The sequence below is a fragment of the Corythoichthys intestinalis genome, chromosome 18 (genome assembly GCF_030265065.1).
Source record: "Corythoichthys intestinalis isolate RoL2023-P3 chromosome 18, ASM3026506v1, whole genome shotgun sequence".
Taxonomy (NCBI): Eukaryota; Metazoa; Chordata; class Actinopteri; order Syngnathiformes; family Syngnathidae; genus Corythoichthys; species Corythoichthys intestinalis.
The window spans coordinates 4013201-4039284 of NC_080412.1; the positions used below are offsets into that span (position 1 = coordinate 4013201).

The window sequence follows — 26084 nt, forward strand, 5'->3', positions numbered from 1 at the left end:
GTCCATTCTATTGATAGACCTGAGTGGGGCTAAGATTTGTATCTCCACAGAGGAAAGACCAAGGTGTGTAATTTCTCCCGAAATTGCAGTTTCTAGTTATTATTTATTATATCATCATCTTATTCTCCGCGTTTTTTCGGCGCGCCGCGCAGCCCGAACCATAGCACCGATCGGCACCGTTCAAGTATTGACACGACCGGATTTTTCGCGCGACGATGGGAATTTTTCAAAATCCCCCGAAAAATTTTCCGTTCGCCCGTAAACGGCAATTTTCCGGAAAAAAAAAAAAGTTTAAAAATGTATCTAGTCCTACAGTTTTTGACCAAATCACATAATTTGGGCATCAAAAATTCCGGGACGTTGAGGGGCATAAAAGTTGTATACAGAATTTGGCAAAAAATTACGGTTCCCCGGAAATTGGCCAAAAACTCTCCCATTCATTTGTAATGGGAAAAGTTCCCATTCACTTCCAATGGGATTTCCTATGGACTTTACATTGCATTGATGCCATTGACGGCCATGCATGTCGAATTTACTGATGCCAATGTACTTGGATTCTATTGACTATATGGATGTCGATGCCATTGACGGCCATGGACGTCCAAAATTTTTCCCATTCATTTTCTATGGGGACAAGACAAAATGTCCCCAAATCAGTAGGAAATCAACAGATATCAATAGGACCTTTACCTCAAATGTCCCCGATAGCATTGATGCTTATGGAGGGTGATGCCATTGACGTCCATGGACGTCCAAATTTTTCCCATTCATTTTCAATGGGGAAAAAACAAAATGTCTCCAAATCAGTAGGAAATCACCAGATATCAATAGGACCTTTACCCCAAATGTCCCCAACTGCATTGACGCTTATTGAGGGCTCCGCCATTGACGGCCATGGACGTCCAAATTTCCCATTCATTTCTAATGGCATCTAATTATGTTTTTTCATTCTATTGATGCCAATGTACTTGGATTCCATTGACGCCTATGTAAGTTGATACCATTGACGTCCATGGACGTCCAAAATTTTTCCCATTCATTTTCAATGGGAATTTTTTTTTTTTCCCCAAATCAACAAAAAAAGACCAGATATCAATAGGACGTGTCCCCCAAACTTCTCCAATTCCATTGACGCTTATGAAGGGCGCCGCCATTGACGGCCATGGACGTCCAAATTTCCCATTCATTTCTAATGGCATTTAATTATGTTTTTTCATTCTATTGATGCCAATGTACTTGGATTCCATTGACGCCTATGTAAGTTGATACCATTGACGTCCATGGACGTCCAAAATTTTTCCCATTCATTTTCAATGGGAATTTTTTTTTTTTTTCCCAAATCTACAAAAAATGACCTGATATCAATATGACATCTCCCCCAAACGTCCCCAATTCCATTGACGCTTATGAAGGGTGCCGCTATTGACGGCCATGGACGTCCAATTCTCCCAATCATTTCTAATGGCATTAATTTGTTTAATGCAAATGACTGGTATTTTTGTCCATTCTATTGCTACACCTGAGTGGGGCTAAGATCTGTATCTCCACTGAGGAAAGACCCAGGTGTAATTTCTCCCGAAATTGCAGTTTCTAGTTACCTTGGTCTTTCCAAGGGAAAGAACAAGGTTATGTTGTTGTGCAACTTTATCGTACTTATTTTTATTACCTTGGTCTTTCTGAAAGAAAGAACAAGGTATTGTTATTGTGCAACTTTATTATTTTTTATTATTATTCAATAATTCTCCGCGTTTTTTTGAGCCAACGCACAGCCCAAACCGTAGCACCGATCGGCACCGTTGAAGTATCGGCACGACCGGATTTTTCGCGTGACGATGGGAATTTTTCAAACCGCCACGAAAAATTTTCCGTTCGCCCGTAAACGGCAATTTTCCGAAAAATAAAAAAAGTTTCAAAATGTATCTAGTCCTACAATTTTTGACCAAATCACATAATTTGGGCATCAAAAATTCCGGGACGGTGAGGGGCATAAAAGTTGTATACAGAATTTGGCAAAAATTTACGGTTCCCCGGAAATTTGCCAAAAACTTTCCTATTCATTTTGAATGGAAAAAAACCGCGCGCTTCACAGCCCGAACCGTTAGACCGATCGGCACCGTTCAAGTATCGGCACGACCGGAATTTTCGCGTGACACAGGAAACTTTACAAATGGCCCCGAAAATTTTTCCGTTCGTCCGTAAACGGCAATTTTCCGTGAAAAAAAAAAAGTTTCAAAATGTATCTAGTCCTACAATTTTTGACCAAATCACATAATTTGGGCATCAAAAATTCCGGGACGGTGAGGGGCATAAAAGTTGTATACAGAATTTGGAAAAAAATTACGCTTCCTCGGAAATTTGCCAAAAACTATCCCATTCATTTCGAATGGGAAAAGTCCCATTCACTTCCAGTGGGATTTCCAATGGAATTTACATTGCATTGATGCCATTGACGGCCATGCATGTCGAATCTACTGATGCCAATGTACTTGGATTCAATTGATTATATGGATGTCGATGCCATTGACTGCCATGGACGTCCAAAATTTTTCCCATTCATTTTCAATGGGGAAAAAACAAAATTACCCCAAATCAACAGAAAATGACCAGATATCAATAGGACGTGTCCCCCAAACTTCCCCAATTCCATTGACGCTTATGAAGGGTGCCGCCATTGACTTACATGGACGTCCAAAATTTTTCCCATTCATTTTCAATGGGGAAAAAACTAAATTTCTCCAAATCAACAGAAAATGACCAGATATCAATAGGACGTATATCCCAAACGTCCCCAATTCCATTGACGCTTATGGGGGGTGCTGCCATTGACGTCCATGGACGTCCAAAATTTTACCCATTCATTTTCAATGGGAATTTTTTTTTTTTCCCCAAATCAACAGAAAATGACTACATATCAATAGGACCTGTCCCCCAAATGTCCCCGATTGCATTGCTGCTTTTGGAGGGTGATGCCATTGACGTCCAGGGACGTCCAAACTTCCCATTCATTTCCAATGGCATTTCTTCATGTTTGTTCATTCTTTTGATGCCAATGTACTTGGATTCCATTGACGCTTATGTAAGTTGATACCATTGACGTCCATGGACGTCCAAAATTTTTCCCATTCATTTTCAATGGGAATTTTTTTTTTTTCCCCAAATCAACAGAAAATGACTAGATATCATTAGGACGTGTCCCCCAAATGTCCCCGATTGCATTGCCGCTTATGGGGGGTGATGCCATTGACGTCCATGGACGTCCAAACTTCCCATTCATTTCCAATGCCATTTCTTCATGTTTGTTCATTCTATTGATGCCAATGTACTTGGATTCCATTGACGCTTATGTAAGTTGATACCATTGACGTCCATGGACGTCCAAAAATTTTCCCATTCATTTTCAATGGGATTTTTTTTTTTTTCCCAAAATCAACAGAAAATGACTAGATATCATTAGGACGTGTCCCCCAAACTTCCCCGATTCCATTAACAATTATGAAAGGTGCCGCCATTGACGTCCATGGACGTCCAATTCTCCCATTCATTTCTAACGGCTTTTACTTTGTTTTTTGCCAATGACTGGCATTATGATCCATTCTATTGATAGACCTGAGTGGGGCTAAGATCTGTATCTCCACAGAGGAAAGACCAAGGTGTGTAATTTCTCCCGAAATTGCAGTTTCTAGTTTTTATTATTATTATTCATCTTATTCTCCGCGTTTTTTCGGCGCGCCGCACAGCCCGAACCGCTGCACCGATCGGCACCGTTCAAATATCGAAACGTCCGGAATTTTTGCGCGACGATGGCTTTTTTAAAAACGGCCCCGAAAAATTTTCCGTTTTCCCGCAAACGGCAATTTTCCAGAATTTTTTTTTTTTTTCAAAATGTATCTAGTCCTACAATTTTTGACCAAATCACATAATTTGGGTATCAAAAATTCCGGGACGATGAGGGGCATAAAAGTTGTATACAGAATTTGGCAAAAATTTACGGTTCCCCGGAAATTTGCCAAAAACTTTCCTATTCATTTTGAATGAAAAAAAAACGCACGCTGCACAGCCCGAACCGTTTGACCGATCGGCACCGTTCAAATATCGGCACGACCGGAATTTTCGCGCGACGATGGGAATTTTTCAAACGGACCCGAAAAATTTTCCCTTCGCCCGTAAACGGCAATTTTCCGTAAAAAAAAAAAAGTTTCAAAATGTATCTAGTCCTACAATTTTTGACCAAATCACATAATTTGGGTATCAAAAATTCCGGGACGGTGAGGGGCATAAAAGTTGTATACAGAATTTGGCAAAACTTTACGGTTCCCCGGAAATTGGCCAAAAACTCTCCCATTCATTTCTAATGGGAAAAGTTCCCATTCACTTACAATGGGATTTCAATGGAATTTACATTGCATTGATGCCATTGACGGCCATGCATGTCAAATCTATTGATGCCAATGTACTTGGATTCTATTGACTATATGGATGTCGATGCCATTGACGGCCATGGACGTCCAAAATTTTTCCCATTCATTTTCAATGGGGAAAAAACAAAATTTCCCCAAATCAACAGAAAATGACCAGATATCAATAGGACGTGTCCCCCAAACTTCCCCAATTCCATTGACGCTTATGAAGGGTGCCGCCATTGACTTCCATGGACGTCCAAAATTTTTCCCAATCATTTTCAATGGGGAAAAAACTAAATTTCTCCAAATCAACAGAAAATGACCAGATATCAATAGGACGTATACCCCAAACGTCTCCAACTCCATTGACGCTTATGGGGGGTGCTGCCATTGACGTCCATGGACGTCCAAAATTTTTCCCATTCATTTTCAATGGGAAATTTTTTTTTTTCCCCAAATCAACAGAAAATGACTAGATATCAATAGGACGTGGCCCCCAAATGTCCCCGATTGCATTGCTGCTTATGGAGGGTGATGCCATTGACGTCCAGGGACGTCCAAACTTCCCATTCATTTCCAATGGCATTTCTTCATGTTTGTTCATTCTATTGATGCCAATGTACTTGGATTCCATTGACGCTTATGTAAGTTGATACCATTGACGTCCATAGACGTCCAAAATTTTTCCCATTCATTTTCAATGGGAATTTTTTTTTTTTCCCCAAATCAACAGAAAATGACTAGATATTATTAGGACGTGTCCCCCAAATGTCCCCGATTGCATTGCCGCTTATGGAGGGTGATGCCATTGACGTTCATGGACGTCCAAACTTCCCATTAAATCCCAATGGCATTTCTTCATGTTTGTTCATTCTATTGATGCCAATGTACTTGGATTCCATTGACGCTTATGTAAGTTGATACCATTGACGTCCATGGACGTCCAAAATTTTTCCCATTCATTTTCAATGGGAATTTTTTTTTTTTCCCCAAATCAACAGAAAATGACTAGATATCATGAGGACGTGTCCCCCAAATGTCCCCGATTGCATTGCCTCTTATGGAGGGTGATGCCATTGACAGCCACGGTCGTCCAAACTTCCCATTCATTTCCAATGGCATTTCTTCATGTTTGTTCATTCTATTGATGCCAATGTACTTGGATTCCATTGACGCTTATGTGAATTGATACCATTGACGTCCATGGACGTCCAAAATTTTTCCCATTCATTTTCAATGGGAATTTTTTTTTTTTCCCCAAATCAACAGAAAATGACTAGATATCATTAGGACTTGTCCCCCAAATGTCCCCGATTGCATTGCCGCTTATGGGGGGTGATGCCATTGACGTCCATGGACGTCCAAACTTCCCAATCATTTCCAAAGCCATTTCTTCATGTTTGTTCATTCTATTGATGCCAATGTACTTGGATTCCATTGACGCTTATGTAAGTTGATACCATTGACGTCCATGGACGTCCACAATTTTTCCCATTCATTTTCAATGGGATTTTTTTTTTTTCCCAAATCAACAGAAAATGACTAGATATCATTAGGACGTGTCCCCCAAATGTCCCCGATTGCATTGCCGCTTATGGAGGGTGATGCCATTGACGTTCATGGACGTCCAAACTTCCCATTAATTTCCAATGGCATTTCTTCATGTTTGTTCATTTTATTGATGCCAATGTACTTGGATTCCATTGACGCTTATGTAAGTTGATACCATTGACGTCCATGGACGTCCAAAATTTTTCCCATTCATTTTCAATGGGAATTTTTTTTTTTTTTCCCAAATCAACAGAAAATGACTAGATATCATTAGGACGTGTCCCCCAAACTTCCCCGATTCCATTAACAATTATGAAAGGTGCCGCCATTGACGTCCATCGACGTCCAATTCTCCCATTCATTTCTAACGGCTTTTACTTTGTTTTTTGCCAATGACTGGCATTATGATCCATTCTATTGATAGACCTGAGTGGGGCTAAGATCTGTATCTCCACAGAGGAAAGACCAAGGTGTGTAATTTCTCCCGAAATTGCAGTTTCTAGTTATTATTACCTTGGTCTTTCTGAAAGAAAGAACAAGGTATTGTTATTCTGCAACTTTATTTTTTATTATTATTATTCAATAATTCTCCGCGTTTTTTTGAGCCAACGCACAGCCCAAACCGTAGCACCGATCGGCACCGTTGAAGTATCGGCACGACCGGATTTTTCGCGTGACGATGGGAATTTTTCAAACCGCCACGAAAAATTTTCCGTTCGCCCGTAAACGGCAATTTTCCGAAAAATAAAAAAAGTTTCAAAATGTATCTAGTCCTACAATTTTTGACCAAATCACATAATTTGGGCATCAAAAATTCCGGGACGGTGAGGGGCATAAAAGTTGTATACAGAATTTGGCAAAAATTTACGGTTCCCCGGAAATTTGCCAAAAACTTTCCTATTCATTTTGAATGGAAAAAAAACGCGCGCTTCACAGCCCGAACCGTTAGACCGATCGGCACCGTTCAAGTATCGGCACGACCGGAATTTTCGCGTGACACAGGAAACTTTACAAATGGCCCCGAAAATTTTTCCGTTCGTCCGTAAACGGCAATTTTCCGTGAAAAAAAAAAAAGTTTCAAAATGTATCTAGTCCTACAATTTTTGACCAAATCACATAATTTGGGCATCAAAAATTCCGGGACGGTGAGGGGCATAAAAGTTGTATACAGAATTTGGAAAAAAATTACGCTTCCTCGGAAATTTGCCAAAAATTATCCCATTCATTTCGAATGGGAAAAGTCCCATTCACTTCCAATGGGATTTCCAATGGAATTTACATTGCATTGATGCCATTGACGGCCATGCATGTCGAATCTACTGATGCCAATGTACTTGGATTCAATTGATTATATGGATGTCGATGCCATTGACTGCCATGGACGTCCAAAATTTTTCCCATTCATTTTCAATGGGGAAAAAACAAAATTACCCCAAATCAACAGAAAATGACCAGATATCAATAGGACGTGTCCCCCAAACTTCCCCAATTCCATTGACGCTTATGAAGGGTGCCGCCATTGACTTACATGGACGTCCAAAATTTTTCCCATTCATTTTCAATGGGGAAAAAACTACATTTCTCCAAATCAACAGAAAATGACCAGATATCAATAGGACGCATACCCCAAACGTCCCCAACTCCATTGACGCTTATGGGGGGTGCTGCCATTGACGTCCATGGACGTGCAAAATTTTACCCATTCATTTTCAATGGGAATTTTTTTTTTTTCCCCAAATCAACAGAAAATGACTAGATATCAATAGGACGTGTCCCCCAAATGTCCCCAATTGCATTGCTGCTTTTGGAGGGTGATGCCATTGACGTCCAGGGACGTCCAAACTTCCCATTCATTTCCAATGGCATTTCTTCATGTTTGTTCATTCTTTTGATGCCAAAGTACTTGGATTCCATTGACGCTTATGTAAGTTGATACCATTGACGTCCATGGACGTCCAAAATTTTTCCCATTCATTTTCAATGGGAATTTTTTTTTTTTCCCCAAATCAACAGAAAATGACTAGATATCAATAGGACGTTTCCCCCAAATGTGCCCGATTGCATTGCTGCTTATGGAGGGTGATGCCATTGACGTCCACGGACGTCCAAACTTCCCATTAATTTCCAATGCCATTTCTTCATGTTTGTTCATTCTATTGATGCCAATGTACTTGGATTCCATTGACGCTTATGTAAGTTGATACCATTGACGTCCATGGACGTCCAAAATTTTTCCCATTGATTTTCAATGGGATTTTTTTTTTTTTTCCCAAATCAACAGAAAATGACTAGATATCATTAGGACGTGTCCCCCAAATGTCCCCGATTGCATTGCCGCTTATGGAGGGTGATGCCATTGACGTTCATGGACGTCCAAACTTCCCATTCATTTCCAATGGCATTTCTTCATGTTTGTTCATTTAATTGATGCCAATGTACTTGGATTCCATTGACGCTTATGTAAGTTGATACCATTGACGTCCATGGACGTCCAAAATTTTTCCCATTCATTTTCAATGGGAATTTTTTTTTTTCCCAAATCAACAGAAAATGACTAGATATCAATAGGACGTGTCCCCCAAACTTCCCCGATTCCATTAACAATTATGGAGGGTGCTGCCATTGACGGACATGGACGTCCAATTCTCCCAATCTTTTCTAATGGCTTTAACTTTGTTTAGTGCCAATGACTGGCATTATGGTCCATTCTATTGATAGACCTGAGTGGGGCTAAGATTTGTATCTCCACAGAGGAAAGACCAAGGTGTGTAATTTCTCCCGAAATTGCAGTTTCTAGTTACCTTGGTCTTTCCAAAGGAAAGAACAAGGTAATGATATTCTACAACTTTATTGTACTTATTATTATTATTATTATTATTTATTCATCTTATTCTCCGCGTTTTTTTGAGCCAACGCACAGCCTAAACCGTAGCCCCGATCGGCACCGTTCAAGTATCGGCATGACCGGAATTTTCGCGTGACGATGGGAATTTTTCAAAACGCCACGAAAAATTTTCCGTTCGCCCGTAAACGGCAATTTTCCGAAAAAAAAAAAAAGTTTAAAAATGTATCTAGTCCTACAATTTTTGACCAAATCACATAATTTGGGTATCAAAAATTCCGGGACGGTGAGGGGCATAAAAGTTGTATACAGAATTTGGAAAAAACTTACGGTTCCCCAGAAATTTGCCAAAAACTCTCCCATTCATTTCTAATGGGAAAAGTTCCCATTCACTTTCAATGGAATTTACATTGCATTGATGCCATTGACGGCCATGCATGTCGAATCTACTGATGCCAATGTACTTGGATCCTATTGACTATATGGATGTCGATGCCATTGACGGCCATGGACGTCCAAAAATTTTCCCATTCATTTTCAATGGGGAAAAAACAAAATTTCACCAAATCAACAGAAAATGACCAGATATCAATAGGACATGTCCCCCAAACTTCCCTGCTTCCATTGACGCTTATGGGGGGTGCTGCCATTGACGTCTATGGACGTCCAAATTTTTTCCCATTCATTTTCAATGGGATTTTTTTTTTTTTCCCAAAATCAAAAGAAAATGACTACATATCAATAGGACGTGTCCCCCAAACTTCCCCAATTACATTGACGCTTATGGAGGGTGCTGCCATTAACGGACATGGACGTCCAATTCTCCCAATCTTTTCTAATGGCTTTTACTTTGTTTAGTGCCATTGACTGGCATTATGGTCCATTCTATTGATAGACCTGAGTGGGGCTAAGATTTGTATCTCCACAGAGGAAAGACCAAGGTGTAATTTCTCCCGAAATTGCAGTTTCTAGTTACCTTGGTCTTTCTGAAAGAAAGAACAAGGTATTGTTATTGTGCAACTTTATTGTACTTATTATTTATTCATCTTATTCTCCGCGTTTTTTTGAGCCAACGCACAGCCCAAACCGTAGCACCGATCGGCACAGTTCAAGTATCGGCACGACCGGAATTTTCGCGTGACGATGGGAATTTTTCAAACCGCCACGAAAAATTTTCCGTTCGCCCGTAAACGGCAATTTTCCGAAAAATAAAAAAAGTTTCAAAATGTATCTAGTCCTACAATTTTTGACCAAATCACATAATTTGGGCATCAAAAATTCCGGGACGGTGAGGGGCATAAAAGTTGTATACAGAATTTGGCAAAAATTTACGGTTCCCCGGAAATTTGCCAAAAACTTTCCTATTCATTTTGAATGGAAAAAAAACGCGCGCTTCACAGCCCGAACCGTTAGACCGATCGGCACCGTTCAAGTATCGGCACGACCGGAATTTTCGCGTGACACAGGAAACTTTACAAATGGCCCCGAAAAATTTTCCGTTCGTCCGTAAACGGCAATTTTCCGTGAAAAAAAAAAAAGTTTCAAAATGTATCTAGTCCTACAATTTTTGACCAAATCACATAATTTGGGCATCAAAAATTCCGGGACGGTGAGGGGCATAAAAGTTGTATACAGAATTTGGAAAAAAATTACGCTTCCTCGGAAATTTGCCAAAAACTATCCCATTCATTTCGAATGGGAAAAGTCCCATTCACTTCCAATGGGATTTCCAATGGAATTTACATTGCATTGATGCCATTGACGGCCATGCATGTCGAATCTACTGATGCCAATGTACTTGGATTCAACTGACTATATAGATGTCGATGCCATTGACTGCCATGGACGTCCAAAATTTTTCCCATTCATTTTCAATGGGGAAAAAACAAAATTACCCCAAATCAACAGAAAATGACCAGATATCAATAGGACGTGTCCCCCAAACTTCCCCAATTCCATTGACGCTTATGAAGGGTGCCGCCATTGACTTACATGGACGTCCAAAATTTTTCCCATTCATTTTCAATGGGGAAAAAACTACATTTCTCCAAATCAACAGAAAATGACCAGATATCAATAGGACGTATATCCCAAACGTCCCCAATTCCATTGACGCTTATGGGGGGTGCTGCCATTGACGTCCATGGACGTCCAAAATTTTACCCATTCATTTTCAATGGGAAATTTTTTTTTTTCCCCAAATCAACAGAAAATGACTAGATATCAATAGGACCTGTCCCCCAAATGTCCCCGATTGCATTGCTGCTTATGGAGGGTGATGCCATTGACGTCCAGGGACGTCCAAACTTCCCATTCATTTCCAATGGCATTTCTTCATGTTTGTTCATTCTTTTGATGCCAATGTACTTGGATTCCATTGACGGTTATGTAAGTTGATACCATTGACGTCCATGGACGTCCAAAATTTTTCCCATTCATTTTCAATGGGAATTTTTTTTTTTTCCCCAAATCAACAGAAAATGACTAGATATCATTAGGACGTGTCCCCCAAATGTCCCCGATTGCATTGCCGCTTATGGGGGGTGATGCCATTGACGTCCATGGACGTCCAAACTTCCCATTCATTTCCAAAGGCATTTCTTCATGTTTGTTCATTCTATTGATGCCAATGTACTTGGATTCCATTGACGCTTATGTAAGTTGATACCATTGACGTCCATGGACGTCCAAAATTTTTCCCATTCATTTTCAATGGGAATTTTTTTTTTTTCCCAAATCAACAGAAAATGACTAGATATCATTAGGACGTGTCCCCCAAATGTCCCCGATTGCATTGCCGCTTATGGAGGGTGATGCCATTGACGTTCATGGACGTCCAAACTTCCCATTCATTTCCAATGGCATTTCTTCATGTTTGTTCATTTTATTGATGCCAATGTACTTGGATTCCATTGACGCTTATGTAAGTTGATACCATTGACGTCCATGGACGTCCAAAATTTTTCCCATTCATTTTCAATGGGAATTTTTTTTTTTTCCCAAATCAACAGAAAATGACTAGATATCATTAGGACGTGTCCCCCAAACTTCCCCGATTCCATTTACAATTATGAAAGGTGCCGCCATTGACGTCCATGGACGTCCAATTCTCCCATTCATTTCTAACGGCTTTTACTTTGTTTTTTGCCAATGACTGGCATTATGATCCATTCTATTGATAGACCTGAGTGGGGCTAAGATCTGTATCTCCACAGAGGAAAGACCAAGGTGTGTAATTTCTCCCGAAATTGCAGTTTCTAGTTATTATTATTATTATTATTCAATAATTCTCCGCGTTTTTTTGAGCCAACGCACAGCCCAAACCGTAGCACCGATCGGCACCGTTGAAGTATCGGCACGACCGGATTTTTCGCGTGACGATGGGAATTTTTCAAACCGCCACGAAAAATTTTCCGTTCGCCCGTAAACGGCAATTTTCCGAAAAATAAAAAAAGTTTAAAAATGTATCTAGTCCTACAATTTTTGACCAAATCACATAATTTGGGTATCAAAAATTCCGGGACGGTGAGGGGCATAAAAGTTGTATACAGAATTTGGCAAAAATTTACGGTTCCCCGGAAATTTGCCAAAAACTTTCCTATTCATTTTGAATGGAAAAAAAACGCGCGCTTCACAGCCCGAACCGTTAGACCGATCGGCACCGTTCAAGTATCGGCACGACCGGAATTTTCGCGTGACACTGGAAACTTTACAAATGGCCCCGCAAATTTTTCCGTTCGTCCGTAAACGGCAATTTTCCGTGAAAAAAAAAAAAGTTTCAAAATGTATCTAGTCCTACAATTTTTGACCAAATCACACAATTTGGGCATCAAAAATTCCGGGACGGTGAGGGGCATAAAAGTTGTATACAGAATTTGGAAAAAAATTACGCTTCCTCGGAAATTTGCCAAAAACTATCCCATTCATTTCGAATGGGAAAAGTCCCATTCACTTCCAATGGGATTTCCAATGGAATTTACATTGCATTGATGCCATTGACGGCCATGCATGTCGAATCTACTGATGCCAATGTACTTGGATTCAATTGACTATATGGATGTCGATGCCATTGACTGCCATGGACGTCCAAAATTTTTCCCATTCATTTTCAATGGGGAAAAAACAAAATTACCCCAAATCAACAGAAAATGACCAGATATCAATAGGACGTGTCCCCCAAACTTCCCCAATTCCATTGACGCTTATGAAGGGTGCCGCCATTGACTTACATGGACGTCCAAAATTTTTCCCATTCATTTTCAATGGGGAAAAAACTACATTTCTCCAAATCAACAGAAAATGACCAGATATCAATAGGACGTATATCCCAAACGTCCCCAATTATATTGACGCTTATGGGGGGTGCTGCCATTGACGTCCATGGACGTCCAAAATTTTACCCATTCATTTTCAATGGGATTTTTTTTTTTTCCCCAAATCAACAGAAAATGACTAGATATCAATAGGACCTGTCCCCCAAATGTCCCCGATTGCATTGCTGCTTATGGAGGGTGATGCCATTGACGTCCAGGGACGTCCAAACTTCCCATTCATTACCAATGGCATTTCTTCATGTTTGTTCATTCTTTTGATGCCAATGTACTTGGATTCCATTGACGCTTATGTAAGTTGATACCATTGACGTCCATGGACGTCCAAAATTTTACCCATTCATTTTCAATGGGATTTTTTTTTTTTTCCCCAAATCAACAGAAAATGACTAGATATCAATAGGACCTGTCCCCCAAATGACCCCGATTGCATTGCTGCTTATGGAGGGGGATGCCATTGACGTCCAAGGACGTCCAAACTTCCCATTAAATCCCAATGGCATTTCTTCATGTTTGTTCATTCTTTTGATGCCAATGTACTTGGATTCCATTGACGCTTATGTAAGTTGATACCATTGACGTCCATGGACGTCCAAAATTTTTCCCATTCATTTTCAATGGGAATTTTTTTTTTTTCCCAAATCAACAGAAAATGACTAGATATCATTAGGACGTGTCCCCCAAATGTCCCCGATTGCATTGCCGCTTATGGGGGGTGATGCCATTGACGTCCATGGACGTCCAAACTTCCCATTCATTTCCAAAGGCATTTCTTCATGTTTGTTCATTCTATTGATGCCAATGTACTTGGATTCCATTGACGCTTATGTAAGTTGATACCATTGACGTCCATGGACGTCCAAAATTTTTCCCATTCATTTTCAATGGGATTTTTTTTTTTTCCCAAATCAACAGAAAATGACTAGATATCATTAGGACGTGTCCCCCAAATGTCCCCGATTGCATTGCCGCTTATGGAGGGTGATGCCATTGACGTTCATGGACGTCCAAACTTCCCATTCATTTCCAATGGCATTTCTTCATGTTTGTTCATTTTATTGATGCCAATGTACTTGGATTCCATTGACGCTTATGTAAGTTTATACCATTGACGTCCATGGACGTCCAAAATTTTTCCGTTTCATTTTCAATGGGAAATTTTTTTTTTTCCCAAATCAACAGAAAATGACTAGATATCAATAGGACGTGTCCCCCAAACTTCCCCGATTCCATTAACAATTATGGAGGGTGCTGCCATTGACGGACATGGACGTCCAATTCTCCCAATCTTTTCTAATGGCTTTAACTTTGTTTAGTGCCAATGACTGGCATTATGGTCCATTCTATTGATAGACCTGAGTGGGGCTAAGATTTGTATCTCCACAGAGGAAAGACCAAGGTGTGTAATTTCTCCCGAAATTGCAGTTTCTAGTTTATTATTATTATTCAATAATTGTTGACGTTTTTTTCGGCGCGCCGCGCAGCCCGAACCGTGCCTCCAATCGTCACCGTTCAAGTATCGACACGACCGGAATTTTTGTGCGACGATGGGAATTTTTCAAACGGCCCCGAAAAATTTTCCGTTCGCCCGTAAACGGCAATTTTCCGGAAAAAAAAAAAAGTTTCAAAATGTATCTAGTCCTACAATTTTTGACCAAATCGCATAATTTGGGCATCAAAAATTCCGGGACATTGAGGGGCATAAAAGTTGTATACAGAATTTGGCAAAAATTTACGGTTCCCCGGAAATTTGCCAAAAACTTTCCTATTCATTTTGAATGAAAAAAAAAACGCGCGCTTCACAGCCCGAACCGTGAGACCGATCGGCACCGTTCAAGTATCGGCACGACCGGAATTTTCGCGTGACACAGGAAACTTTACAAATGGCCCCGAAAATTTTTCCGTTCGTCCGTAAACGGCAATTTTCCGTGAAAAAAAAAATAGTTTCAAAATGTATCTAGTCCTACAACTTTTGACCAAATCACATAATTTGGGCATCAAAAATTCCGGGACGGAGAGGGGCATAAAAGTTGTATACAGAATTTGGAAAAAAATTACGCTTCCTCGGAAATTTGCCAAAATCTATCCCATTCATTTCGAATGGGAAAAGTTCCCATTCACTTCCAATGGGATTTCCAATGGAATTTACATTGCATTGATGCCATTGACGGCCATGCATGTCGAATCTACTGATGCCAATGTACTTGGATTCAATTGACTATATGGATGTCGATGCCATTGACGGCCATGGACGTCCAAAATTTTTCCCATTTATTTTCAATGGGAAAAAAACAAAATTTCCCCAAATCAACAGAAAATGGCCAGATATCAATAGGACGTGTCCCCCAAACTTCCCCAATTCCATTGACGATTATGAAGGGCGCCGCCATTGACTTCCATGGACGTCCAAAATTTTTCCTATTCATTTTCAATGGGGAAAAAACTAAATTTCTCCAAATCAACAGAAAATGACCAGATATCAATAGGACGTTTACCCCAAACATCCCCAACTCCATTGACGCTTATGGGGGGTGCTGCCATTGACGTCCATGGACGTCCAAAAATTTTCCCATTCATTTTCAATGGGAATTTTTTTTTTTCCCCAAATCAACAGAAAATGACTAGATATCAATAGGACGTGTCCCCCAAATGTCCCCGATTGCATTGCCTCTCATGGAGGGTGATGCCATTGACGTTCATGGACGTCCAAACTTCCCATTCATTTCCAATGGCATTTCTTCATGTTTGTTCATTCGATTGATACCAATGTACTTGGATTCCATTGAAGCTTATGTAAATTGATACCACTGACGTCCATGGACGTCCAAAATTTTTCCCATTCATTTTCAATGGGAATTTTTTTTTCTTCCCCAAATCAACAGAAAATGACTAGATATCATTAGGACGTGTCCCCCAAATGTCCCCGATTGGATTGCTGCTTATGGAGGGTGATGCCATTGACGTCCATGGACGTCCAAACTTCCCATTTATTTCCAATGGCATTTCTTCATGTTTGTTCATTCTATTGATGCCAATGTACTTGGATTCCATTGACGCTTATGTAAGTTGATACCATTGACGTCCATGGACGTCAAAAATTTTTCCCAATCATTTTCAATGGGAAATTTTTTTTTTTCCCCAAATCAACAGAAAATGACTAGATATCATTAGGACGTGTCCCCCAAATGTCCCCGATTGCATTGCCGCTTATGGAGGGTGATGCCATTGACGTTCATGGACGTCCAAACTTCCCCATTAAATCCCAATGGCATTTCTTCATGTTTGTTCATTCTATTGATGCCAATGTACTTGGATTCCATTGACGCTTATGTAAGTTGATACCATTGACGTCCATGGACGTCCAAAAATTTTCCCATTCATTTTCAATGGGAATTTTTTTTTTTTCCACAAATCAACAGAAAATGACTAGATATCAATAGGACGTGTCCCCCAAATGTCCCCGATTGCATTGCCTCTTATGGAGGGTGATGCCATTGACGTCCACGGACGTCCACACTTCCCATTTATTTCCAATGGCATTTCTTCATGTTTGTTCATTCTATTGATGCCAATGTACTTGGATTCCATTGACGCTTATGTAAGTTGATACCATTGACGTCCATGGACGTCCAAAATTTTTCCCATTCATTTTCAATGGGAATTTTTTTTTTTTCCCCAAATCAACAGAAAATGACTAGATATCATTAGGACGTGTCCCCCAAATGTCCCCGATTGCATTGCCGCTTATGGAGGGTGATGCCATTGACGTTCATGGACGTCCAAACTTCCCATTAAATCCCAATGGCATTTCTTCATGTTTGTTCATTCTATTGATGCCAATGTACTTGGATTCCATTGACGCTTATGTAAGTTGATACCATTGACGTCCATGGACGTCCAAAAATTTTCCCATTCATTTTCAATGGGAATTTTTTTTTTTCCCCCAAATCAACAGAAAATGACTAGATATCAATAGGACGTGTCCCCCAAATGTCCCCGATTGCATTGCCTCTTATGGAGGGTGATGCCATTGACGTCCACGGACGTCCAAACTTCCCATTCATTTCCAATGGCATTTCTTCATGTTTGTTCATTCTATTGATGCCAATGTACTTGGTATCCATTGACGCTCATGTAAGTTGATACCATTGACGTCCATGGACGTCCAAAATTTTTCCCATTCATTTTCAATGGGAATTTTTCTTTTTTCCCCAAATCAACAAAAAATGACCAGATATCAATAGGACGTGTCCCCCAAACTTCTCCAATTCCATTGACGCTTATGAAGGGTGCCGCCATTGACGGCCATGGACGTCCAATTCTCCCAATCTTTTCTAATGGCTTTTACTTTGTTTAGTGCCATTGACTGGCATTATGGTCCATTCTATTGATAGACCTGAGTGGGGCTAAGATTTGTATCTCCACAGAGGAAAGACCAAGGTGTAATTTCTCCCGAAATTGCAGTTTCTAGTTAATCAATGGTTTCGCCGCGTTTTTTCTGCGCGCTGCGCAGCCCGAACTGTAGCACCGATCGGCACCGTTCAAGTATTGACACGACCGGAATTTTCGCGCGACGCAGGGACTTTTTCGAAACACCCCAAAAAATTTTTCGTTTTTCCGTAAACGTCGATTTTCCGATTTTTAAAAACTTTTTCAAAACGCTACTTGTCCTACAATTTTTGACCAAATCACATAATTTGGACATCAAAAATTCCGGGACGGTGGGGGGCATAAAGATTGTATACAGAATTTGGAAAAAAATTACGGTTCCCCGGATATTTGCCAAAAACTATCCCATTCATTTCTAATGGGAAAAGTTCCCATTCACTTTCAATAGGATTTCCAATGGACTTTACATTGCATTGATGCCATTGACAGCCATGCATGTCGAATCTATTGATGCCAATGTACTTGGATTCAATTGACTATATGGATGTCGATGCCATTGACGGCCATGGACGTCCAAAATTTTTCCCATTCATTTTCAATGGGGAAAAAACTAAATTTCCCCAAATCAACAGAAAATGACCAGATATTAATAGGACGTATACCCCAAACGTCCCACACTCCATTGACGCTTATGGGGGGTGCTGCCATTGAGGTCCATGGACGTCCAAAATTTTTCCCATTCATTTTCAATAGGAATTTTTTTTTTCTTCCCAAAATCAAAAGAAAGTGACGAGATGTCAATAGGACGTGTCTCCCAAATGTCCCCGATTGCATTGCCGCTTATGGAGGGTGATGCCATTGACGTCCATGGACGTCCAAACTTCCCATTCATTTCCAATGGCATTTCTTCATGTTTGTTCATTCTATTGATGCCAATGCACTTGGATTCCATTGACGCTTATGTAAGTTGATACCATTGACGTCCATGGACGTCCAAAATTTTTCCCATTCATTTTCAATGGGAATTTTTTTTTCTCCCCAAATCAACAGAAAATGACTTGATATCATTAGGACGTGTCCCCTAAATGTCCGCGATTGCATTGCCGCTTATGGAGGGTGATGCCATTGACGTGCATGGACGTCCAAACTTCCCATTCATTTCCAATGGCATTTCTTTATGTTTGTTCCTTCTATTGATGCCAATGTACTTGGATTCCATTGACGCTTATGTAAGTTGATACCATTGACGTCCATGGACGTCCAAAATTTTTCCCATTCATTTTCAATGGGAATTTTTTTTTTTCCCCAAATCAACAGAAAATGACTAGATATCAATAGGACGTGTCCCCCAAATGTCCCCGATTGCATTGCCGCTTATGGAGGGTGATGCCATTGACGTCCACGGACGTCCAAACTTCCCATTAATTTCCAATGGCATTTCTTCATATTTGTTCATTCTATTGATGCCAATGTACTTGGATTCCATTGATGCTTATGTAAGTTGAAACCATTGACGTCCATGGACGTCCAAAATTTTTCCTATTCATTTTCAATGGGAAATTTTTTTTCTTCTCCCAAATCAACAGAAAATGACTAAATATCAATAGGACGTGTCCCCCAAATGTCCCCGATTGTATTGCTGCTTATGGAGGGTGCCGCCATTGACGGCCATGGAAGTCCAAATTTCCCATTCATTTCTAATGGCATTTAATTATGTTTTTTCATTCTATTGATGCCGATGTACTTGGATTCCATTGACGCCTATGTAAGTTGATACCATTGACGTGCATGGACGTCCAAATATTTTCCCATTCATTTTCAATGGGAATTTTTTTTTTTTCCCAAATCAACAAAAAATGACCAGATATCAATAGGACGTGTCCCCCCAAACTTCTCCAATTCTATTGAGGCTCATGAGTGGTGCCGCCATTGACGTCCATGGACGTCCAAACGTCCCATTCATTTCCAATGGCATTTCTTCTTTTTTGTTCATTCTATTGATGCCAATGTACTTGGATTCCATTGATGCTTATGTAAGTTGATACCATTGACGTCCATGGACGTCCAAAATTTTTCCCATTCATTTTCAATGGGAATTTTTTTTTTTCCCCAAATCAACAGAAAATGACTAGATATCAATAGGACGTGTCCCCCAAATGTCCCCGATTGCATTGCTGCTTATGGAGGGTGATGCCATTGACGTTCATGGACGTCCAAACTTCCCATTCATTTTCAATGGCATTTCTTCATGTTTGTTCATTCTATTGATGCCAATGTACTTGGATTCCATTGACGTCTACGTAAGTTGATACCATTGACGGCCATGGACGTCCAAAATTTTTCCCATTCATTTTCAATGGGAATTTTTTTTTCCCACCAAATCAACAGAAAATGACTAGATATCAATAAGACGTGTACCCCAAACTTCCCCGATTCCATTAACAATTATGAAGGGTGCGGCGATTGACGTCCATGGACGTCCTGAGCCCCTGAGTGGGGCTAAGATCTGTATCTCCACTGAGGAAAGACCCAGGTGTAATTTCTCCCGAAATTGCAGTTTCTAGCTATGCAATGGTTTCTCCGCGTTTTTTCGGCGCGCCGCGCAGCCCGAACCATAACACCAATCGGCACCGTTCAAGTATCGACACGACCGGAATTTTCGCGCGACGATGGGAATTTTTCAAACGGCCCTGACAAATTTTCCGTTCGCCCGCAAACGGCGATTTTCCGATTTTTAAAAATTTTTTCAAAACGCTACTTGTCCTACAATTTTTGAGCAAATCACATAATTTGGACATCAAAAATTCCGGGACGTTGGGGGGCATAAAGATTGTATACAGAATTTGGAAAACATTTACGGTTCCCCGGATATTTGCCAAAAACTATCCCATTCATTTCTAATGAGTGAATCAATTCACTTTCAATAGGATTTCCAATGGACTTTACATTGCATTGATGCCATTGACGGCCGTGCATGTCGAATCTATTGATGCCAATGCTCTTGGATTCAATTGACTATATGGATGTCGATGCCATTGACGGCCATGGACGTCCAAAATTTTTCCCATTCATTTTCAATGGGGAAAAAACTACATTTCCCCAAATCAACAGAAAATGACCAAATATCAATAGGACGTGTCCCCCAAACTTCCCCAATTCCATTGACGCTTATGAAGGGTGCCGCCATTGACTTCCATGGACGTCCAAAATTTTTCCCATTCATTTTCAATGGGGAAAAAAACTAAATTTCCCCAAATCAACAGAAAATGACCAGATATTAATAGGACGTATACCCCAAATGTCCCCAACTCCATTGACGCTTATGGGGGGTGCTGCCATTGACGTCCATGGACGTCCAAAATTTTTCCCATTCATTTTCAATAGGATTTTTTTTTTTTCCCAAAATCAAAAGAAAATGACTAGATATCAATAGGACGTGTCCCCCAAACTTCCCCAATTACATTGACGCTTATGAAGGGTGCCGCCATTGACGGCCATGGACGTCCAAATTTCCCATTCATTTCTAATGGCTTTTAATCATGTTTTTTCATTCTATTGATGCCAATGTACTTGGATTCCATTGACGCCTATGTAAGTTGATACCATTGACGTCCATGGACGTCCAAATTTTTTCCCATTCATTTTCAATAGGAAAGTTTTTTTTCCCCCCAAATCAACAGAAAATGACTCGATATCAATAGGACGTGTCCCCCAAACTTCCCCGATTCCATTAACAATTATGAAGGGTGCCGCCATTGACGTCCATGGACGTCCAATTTTACCAATCATTTCTAATGGCTTTTACTTTGTTTAGTGCCATTGACTGGAATTACGGTCCATTCTATTGATAGACCTGAGTGGGGCTAAGATCTGTATCTCCACAGAGGAGAGACCAAGGTGTAATTTCTCCCGAAATTGCAGTTTCCAGTTACAATGTAAAATTATAAGTTACTCAAATTTAGGAGAGAGTTGAAGTAAGGATTAAAAGTAACTACAATATAAAATTATGAGTTAGTAGAATTTGGAGCGAGTAAGCGCAAATAAAAATTAAAAATTAATACAATGAAAAATTATAAGTTAGTCCAATGTAGGGGAAAGTTAGCTGAAGTGCGGATTACAAGTTATTACAATCTAAAATTGTAAGTTAGTAGAACTCACTGTTAAGTTGATAAAAATCAAAACTCAGAGTTGAGCAAACTCAGAAGCAAAACTTAAAATATTAAGTTTAATTTTCCAACTTAAAATTGTATCGAAGTTTGTTGCCTTGAAATTTTGAGTTGACGCTAGAGATGTCCCGATCCGATATCTGGATCGGACGCCGATATGGGCAAAAAAATGCGTATCGGTATCGGATCGGCCGACACGGAAAAATTCCGATCCAGACTTCCGATCCAGTTTTTTTTTTTTAAAGTCCCGTCCGGGTTTTCCAGCGCACTGATTTACATAATCCATTCCAGTTTTTGCTTCGGTTTCCCTAAAATCCGGTCCGCATTTTACGGCACACCTTCAACACACTACATTACCGTCATTACCGAGAGACTTCATTGGTAAAAATGTCAGCTGTGTGGGATTATTTCACTTTGAAGGACGACAAAGACGAAGAGGCAGAGTGCAACATATGCCACAATAAAGTCAAGCGTGGTGGTAAAGCTGTAAGAAGTTTTAATGCAACCAACCTAATCAAGCATTTATCGAAATACCACCACAAACAATATAATGAGTACGTGAAAAGAAGAAAACTGAAGACAAAAGAAAGGTCCTACGCAACGAACACTGGCAGAAACTTTTGCTATGCGTGACAAACTGCCATTGACAGTCCCAAAACCCAGGGAATATCAAGAGTCTTTGCCGAAGGAATCATTCTGGATGAGGAGCCATTATCCCTCGTGAGTAAAGTGGGATTTAGACGCATCGGGCAGACTTTTTTCAAAAAATATATATTCATATATTTATACTAAAATGATATATGGATGTTAAATAAAATAATTTGGATAAAACAGAAGGCAGTGTGCATGCCTGCGCACGGGAACGCAGTGGCCCCGTTCTCTTTTTAATCTTCCCCTCCGCGAGCATCCTGGTATTTCTTTTTCGATATGAGGCAACTATAGGAGTAAAAAACAAACTAGAGACAGGAATTGAAAAGCAAACAACTGCGTTGGGAGTGGGATATGGAAAGGATTCTAATTGATTGTTGAAGATACGGAAACCTGTGTTGGCTCCGCTGAATGTAAAAGAATGTGGCGCTTTGGTCTCATGCGAGAAATATATTTAACAAACGTTTCCAGCGTTATTTCGCTGTGTAAATGCATAAGTATTTAGTATTAAGTATTTAAGCATTGAGTTAACTTGCGGTTTTTTTCTGCCAACTTGAGGAGATTAAAATAAATGTCAAATCCACTATCCACCTGTTAGAACACACATGCAAACATAAAATATATATAAATGTTTATTGAATATCAAGCTTACAAGCTTGTTTAACTGGGAAAATTTGTTACAAAAGACAGGCTATAATTTGTTATCCATGTGCATAAATGCACCGGCGTCACCAATCGTGATCACACAAAACGTAACCAGGCATCGCTCCTGAGTCCTCACAAATAAAACATAAAATTTTGTTTTTTTTTCGGGCTCGTGCCTACAAATAAAGCATAAAATTTTGGGTTTTTTCGGGCTGGGCAAGCAAATCAAAGGGAGTGTGAAATAGTTAATAGTTTGAAGTTGTTTGTGTGTTTTGCTTTTTAAGACGGTTTACAATATTATTTGCATGTTTTACTGTCTGAATATGTCATTTCTGTTTGTTATTCATAATGTTTTGTGTTTATCATTTGATAAACAGGTCAGTTTCTTGTTACCAACCATTGTGTGATTCAAACTCACCTAATTCAGCTGGCAAGTTGTTATCAAGACTACTAAAACCCTTTTCATCATGAGTCTGACAGCTAAGTAAGGAGGATAAATAACTTTAAACTTTAATACATGCTCAGAGAGGCCGGTATCGGCCAGTATCGGTATCGGATCGGAAGTGCAAAACAATATCGGTATCGGATCGGAAGTGCAAAAACTTGGATCGGGACATCCCTAGTTGACGCAACTTTTTTTTTTTTTTTTTTACAGTGCTCAATGTGTCCCACATTTTCATGGTTCGGGATTCAAAAAGTTGAACAATTGCGTCGTCATACAGCCAAATGGTCCATTTCATTATGGGGCATAAAATACAGCGTGTAATACGAAATGAACATGCTTGTTCGTGTCATATACACTCTAATTTGAATTAAGCACATTGGTCAACTCCTGTGCCGATAGGTGTATTTAAAACTTCAAATATAGAACCAGTTTTGAGTTAAAAAAAATTTAAAATGCGATTAATCACGAGTTAACTACGGATTGCATGCGATTCATCTTTTAAGCGCTTAATGGCACTACCCAGATAGCACACAGACTTTGAATAAACGTTGATTTTCCATCAAAACAACGTCAAGTGACGTTGAAACAACATTGTTCTATGGTATGTCAGGCGAAGGTTGGGTTAACATTGTTTTATAGTTGATGAACTCATGTTGACAAATAGTTGATTAATGATTGACCAGGAAATATGATTGAAAAGTCATTAAATAATGGGTGGGCGTTTTGGTCAAAAACGTAACATTGATTCAGCATTGTTCCAAAATTCTTAATAATCGAAATGACGTTTAGGTTTTGTAAGGATTTCAACGTTCAAACAACATCAGTTGAAATGACGTTGATTCAACGATCTAAGATCGACAGCGGAATGTTGGTCCAACATCTTTTCAACGTCGGTCTGCTATCTGGGTAGTATTAAAATTTGATCATATACAGTGAGCCCTCGCTACTTCGCGGCTGAAAGTGAATGAGTGTACAGTACATATTATTTATATCATTCATAAATTATTTTAAGTACTTTATATCATTAATATTTAATAGTTTCTGACTATTCCTTCTTGTTCTAATGATAACAAATGCATTTATAGGGATTTTTATACACTTATTTATATACAACAAAAAACGTATGTTAAAAAGTAAGGATTGGGGGTCACACTACTTCGCGGATCGACAGCGGAATGTTGGTCCAACATCTTTTCAACGTCGGTCTGCTATCTGGGTAGTATTAAAATTTGATCATATACAGTGAGCCCTCGCTACTTCGCGGCTGAAAGTGAATGAGTGTACAGTACATATTATTTATATCATTCATAAATTATTTTAAGTACTTTATATCATTAATATTTAATAGTTTCTGACTATTCCTTCTTGTTCTAATGATAACAAATGCATTTATAGGGATTTCTATACACTTATTTATATACAACAAAAAACGTATGTTAAAAAGTAAGGATTGGGGGTCACACTACTTCGCGGTTTTGTCACCATTAACAGGGATAAGTGATGTAATGTGAAAGGGGGCAGGAGGGGAATAAATCTATATTTTTTTAATTTTATTTATCCTTTTTGTGCGAGTTAACCAGTTAATCATTAAAAACGCGATGAACCGCAATTAAAAATCGAATCCCTTGACAGCGTTACATTACCGGGATCCGTCCGTCATGTACAGTATACGTATCATCAAACGTGGACCAACCTTCTAGTCTGTGAAGAACCTTTGCGTGCATCATTTTGCCCACAGTCGAGTCTTGGTGACGTGGGGGCTTCTCTTTTACCTCCTGGAACTTTACCGCACCCGGTGTCGTTCTCTCGGACATTTTCTGAACGCTTGACGACGTGCCTTGCAGCTTTGTTAGCGGTTGGCCAGCTAGGCTAGGCTAAAGTAGGTCGCAAACCTTCAATGCGTGCTAAGACTTGAAGACTGATGTTTGAGTCCGTAATGTGGCTAATGCCGGACACATCGTCGAGGCTTCGGTTTAGCTAAGTGAGTGAAATCGACAAAAAAACAAGACGGGCACAAACAAACAAAATAAAGAGGCTCCTCATTGGCCAGTCTTTTTTTTTTTTTTTTTCTCCATTGGCCAGTCTTTCTCTTTTGCATTTCCGACCAAGATTGCATGATGGGAAAGACAGTCTCCAGCCAGCCCAATCCCTCACACCGTAAAACCCACCCAGTTCAAGAATAAAAAAACAAAAACAGTCCAAATTACAACTTTCCTTTCAAAATAAAACTATTTATGTTATACAACTTAATCTATATTTTGACATGATAGGGGTAAAAAATCAACAGTGGCATCTTTGCGTTATCACTTATAAGGATCGTGGAAAGTGTAGTTCTTTACAGGAATCACTCAGTGTGTTCAGCAACGTCCTCTGGCGGTCAGAAGGGATGATGTAGAACGATTGTATTATTTTCTCTGAATTACTTTTGTCATTACAAATCACTGTAGAAGTACAACCTTGACAATATTTTCCAGAGCCAATTCAAAGTGCATTGTGTGAACATTTTTTGCATGATTGGTGTCAAAAGCTGAAGCAAAACTACCTGTCACAAGACGTCAATGCTTCAAAAAACAAATCACAATACGAAAAAAGGGAAAAATTAAACAGTACATCTAACACCAATGTAATGTCATTTTTATAATTATTTTGTTGAATTTGACTTTACCT

General features: G+C 39.7%; 1 protein-coding gene across 2 annotated transcripts in view; it reads right to left on the reverse strand.

Moving 5' to 3' along the window:
- Positions 1 to 25506, reverse strand: part of LOC130906410 (gastrula zinc finger protein XlCGF57.1-like) — a 121283-nt gene extending 95777 nt beyond the window's left edge. For both annotated transcript variants that reach the window (XM_057820737.1, XM_057820735.1), the window contains exon 1: positions 25111 to 25506. In XM_057820737.1, the coding sequence (XP_057676720.1) occupies positions 25111 to 25231 (121 nt within the window). In that variant the 5' untranslated portion in view covers positions 25232 to 25506. The remainder of the gene's footprint in view (positions 1 to 25110) is intronic.
- Positions 25507 to 26084: the final 578 nt, after the last annotated feature.